The sequence below is a fragment of the Chiloscyllium plagiosum genome, chromosome 16 (assembly GCF_004010195.1).
Source record: "Chiloscyllium plagiosum isolate BGI_BamShark_2017 chromosome 16, ASM401019v2, whole genome shotgun sequence".
Lineage (NCBI taxonomy): Eukaryota > Metazoa > Chordata > Chondrichthyes > Orectolobiformes > Hemiscylliidae > Chiloscyllium > Chiloscyllium plagiosum.
The window spans coordinates 68,291,768-68,295,939 of NC_057725.1; the positions used below are offsets into that span (position 1 = coordinate 68,291,768).

General features: G+C 43.6%; 1 protein-coding gene across 1 annotated transcript in view; it reads right to left on the bottom strand.

Moving 5' to 3' along the window:
• LOC122557988 (AP-2 complex subunit alpha-2-like) overlaps nt 1–4,172 on the bottom strand; it is a 102,375-nt gene that overhangs the window by 89,675 nt on the left and 8,528 nt on the right. Inside the window, exon 2 of the mRNA XM_043706289.1 lies at nt 3,394–3,462. Coding sequence (XP_043562224.1) covers nt 3,394–3,462 — 69 coding nt within the window. The remainder of the gene's footprint in view (nt 1–3,393; nt 3,463–4,172) is intronic.

Sequence of the window (4,172 nt, forward strand, 5' to 3'; positions counted from 1 at the left end):
ATACTGATGAAAAGTATTCATTCAGTGTCTCCCCAATCTCTTCAGCCTCCACATGCAACTTCCCACTACTATCCTTGACTGGACCGATTCCTACGCTAGTCATTCTTTTATTCCTGACATACCTATAGAAAGCCTTAGGGTTTTCCCTAATCCTACTAACTATGGACCTTTCATGTCCCCTCCTTGCTGCTCTTAGCTCTCTCTTCAGGTCCTTCCTGGCTACCTTATAACTCTTAATCGCCCCAATTGAACCTTCACGCCTCATCTTTACATAGGCCGCCGTCTTCCTTTTAACAAGGGATTCCAATTCCTTATTAAACCACGGCTCCCTCACACGACCCTTTCCTCCCTGCCTGATGGGTACGTACTTATCAAGGACACTCAATAGTTGCTCCTTGAACAAGCTCCCTTGTTCCCCTCACTCTCCCTGATCCCCTCACTAACAATGTCTCAGACACTTTTCCCTCCCTGATTACCTCACTAACAATATCTCATACACCTTGCTCTCCCTGATCCCTTCACGAAGTGTCTCATACACCTTGCCCTCCCGATCCCCTCACCAACAGTGTATCATACACCTCACCCTCCCTGATCCCCTTGCTAAGTGTCTCATACACCTCATCCTCCCTGATGCCCTTGCTAACAGTGTCTCATACACCTCATCCTCCCTGATGCCCTTGCTAACAGTGTCTCATACACCTCACTCTTCCTGATCACCTCACTATCCCTGACCCCTTCAATAACACTGCTTTTCATATATATTGCTGCCACTGTGCTGCCATGCTGATGGGAGTAAATATTGAAGATCTCTGAGTTCTAATCAAAGAGCTACTTTGTCCTGGACGGTATCAAGTTACTTGAGATTTGTTAGAGCTGCACTCATCCAGGCAATTAGGGAGTATGGACACGTGTGACTTGTGAAAAGCAGGCAGCATCACATAGACAAGGGGGCCAGATGATAACTCTGAGGAAAGTAGTTTGAGATAAGAGCTAAATTCACTGAAGCTGATTGGAATTGGTTCTTGATCTAAGCCAGAGAAAGGAGCTAGCTATTGGATGAGTTTAACATTTACGGTCTTATCTATTCTTAAATTTTAACCAATATCCATTTGGTGGTAAAATTAATAAAATATGTAAAAACATAAATTTTACATGAATAATACAATTAAACTGTTAAAACCCATTAAGATAGGCAGTATCAGTAATGTGCTCCTGGATTCTATTGTAATCCATGTCTGCAGTAACTGTTGGAGGTTTGAGCAACTCCAGCTCAGATTTAATAAGGTGGAGGCTGAACAACAAATACTGTGACGCATCTGGGATGGGGAATGTTACTTGGATTTTTTGCACTAGGAGACAGTCACACCACAAAGGATAGGGTCTTCTGATTTTTTTCAATGGTCAGGGACAGGATGGTGTGACTGCGGTTGAACGAAGTAAGGAAAACATAGGGAACAAGAGCAGGAGTGTCAGTCTCTGGAACTGTCCAATCGGTTAGTGGCTTTCTCAGCCTGTTTGGATGAGAATGGGAGTTGCAGGGTGGATGAGCTCATTGGTCATGTCACTTTGGTACAGGAAGCCTTTCATGTCATGGGAGCAATAAGAAATGTAGTGGTAGGTTACAGTAAAGTGAAGGTAGGGGGAGCTGGAAGGGAGAAATGGGTGACACCATGCTGCAGGGAGCACGAGTCTGGATGGTTGTGTTGCCTACCTGGTGGCAAGGTTTGAGATACCTGCTCAGGGATGGAAAGGACTTGCAATGGGAAGGAAAGGATGCAGTTGTTGTGCTTCATATACCTACTAATAAAATAACTAAAATGGAAGACCTGCACAAGTATGAGGAGCTGTGCACTCAATTGAAAAGCAGAACCTCAAATGTTATAATCTCGAGATTATTACCTGAGCCACATGCAAATTGATGTAGGGAAGGTTTGATGAAGACAGTGTCAAAAGTGCTTTACCTTCAGTTTAAAAGATTCGTGGAAACTTTACTCTGTATCTAACCTTGTTCTGTACCTGTGCTGAGTATTTGATGAGGACAGTGTGGAGTGAGCTTTAATTTCAGTTTAAAAGAATAGAGGCAGCTTTATTCTGTATCTAACTCTTGTGCTGTCACTCTTCAGGGTGTATTTGATGGGAAAAGTATACAGAGAACTTTACTTTTCATTTAAAAGAGTAGACAGAGTGTCACGCACGTTTTTAATCCTGTGCTGGACCTAGCTGGGAGTGTCTGATGAGAACAGTGCTGAGAGACCTTTACATCGTATTTAAAAGAATTGAGGTAACGTTACTCCGTAATGTTAAAAGATTAAATTGGAATATCTCTCTAGATATTAATGTAATATTAGAGTTGAACTGCATTGACTGAACATTCTGGAAGTGGGTGGGACAACATTCATGCAAGAATGCAGATGACTCCCAGTCCAATTAGACAGTCATTTGCTACTACTCCTCCTCCAATATCAAATTAAACTATCATTCAATCTTTTCCCTTCAGAAATACTTTCTAGCCATCCCCCAACGTTAGATATGTCACACCTACATTGTCTGCATAATGATTCCCATGATTAGGGCATTTACATTTCCATTATCTCTGAGGATGATCTCATCCTACCATTGTACCTGGAGTAACATGTAACTATGAGGGAGTGGCTGGAGGTTGTCTTGAGTGGCAAGTGACTGTGGGGGGAGTGGCAGAATATCTGTGAGCATGACCAACTGACCTATATAAAGAGGATGTGTTTTCTTTGTTCTTGGCCTCTTTGACTCAACTTCACGTGCTTGCGAAGAGGGTCAAAGGGGTCACCGAGCTTGTACAAGCTTTAATAAACTCTAATTTTTTGCAGAAGTTGGTGTGTGCAAATTGCATCTCATGTGTGAAACCTCAGGAAAAGAACCTAACAACTCTATCTAACACTGTCTGTACCTGTCCTGGGAGTGCTACCTGGGAGCATTTGATGAGGGTATTGTCAGGGGAGCTTTACTCCATTTCTAACCCTGTACTGTACATGTCCTTGGAGTGTTTGATGGGGACAGTGCAGAGGGAGCACTACTTTCACTTTAAGACAGTAGAAGAAGATTTACTCTGTGTCTAACCCCTGTGGGTGTTTTTTCCGATATCCCATCGTTCAGCACTAGATGTGAATGAAATTATGAGTAGCACGGAGTTCTCAATTAAAGCTAATCAAATCAATAGAGAGCATATGCAGAGACGACCACACCAGAGGGGCTTGGGACCACTTTTGGCCCAGAACAACTTCCAGAAAAATCTGTATCTTTCCTGGGGACCATTCTTTTCCTTGTGCTAGTTCCAATTTGAACGCTTGCTTTTGAAGTTACTGGTGCATTACAATACTCTCTATTCTACTCTCATTCTCTGCACTGAATCCTTACCTTTAAACTTGGAACGGATATTTGCCAATTCTTTGTTGATTCGCTTTATTTCCGCTTCTTTGCTTTTGCCTGTGAGTGAGATTACAAGGCTAAATACTTGTTCAAGTGGAATGTGCACAATGAACTTCAACACAAACATTACTGAATCTCATGTGTACATGTGGGAAATCTGCAGGGTAAGATTGAACACAATGCTTGGGGGTGGAATGAGATTTCATCTTAAACTTTTGATTTTGTAATCCATCTGCTGCTCCCACTGCTCGGACACAGTTAGTGATGAGAGAATGAATGACCAGCAGTTGTACACACCGTCATAAGTTCTTTTCGAAAGAGGTTTCCCTATCAGGGTCTTGTGTCAAAGGCAAAGCACCAAGTGGAGCAAAGAACTGGCTGTTAATCCTGCTTCTGCAGTAAACAGCAAGTGTCTGGCCATCGTTCAGCACTCTCCCTGCTGCTTGGCAACATTCACATCAGTCATACTGGCTAAACACTTCATTCCAGCCACATAAACACTGACTGCACTACTAGATGAGCTGAAAAATGTGTTGCTGGAAAAGCGAAGCAGGTCAGGCAGCATCCAAGGAGCAGGAGAATCGACGTTTCGGGCATAAGCCCTTCTTCAGGAATGAGGAAGGTGTGCCAAGCAGGCTAAGGTAAAAGGTAGGGAGGAGGGACTTGGGGGAGGGGCGTTGGGAAAGCGATAGGTGGAAGGAGGTTGAGGTGAGGGTGATAGGCCGGAGAGGGGGTGGGGACGGAGAGGTCGGGAAGAAGATTGCAGG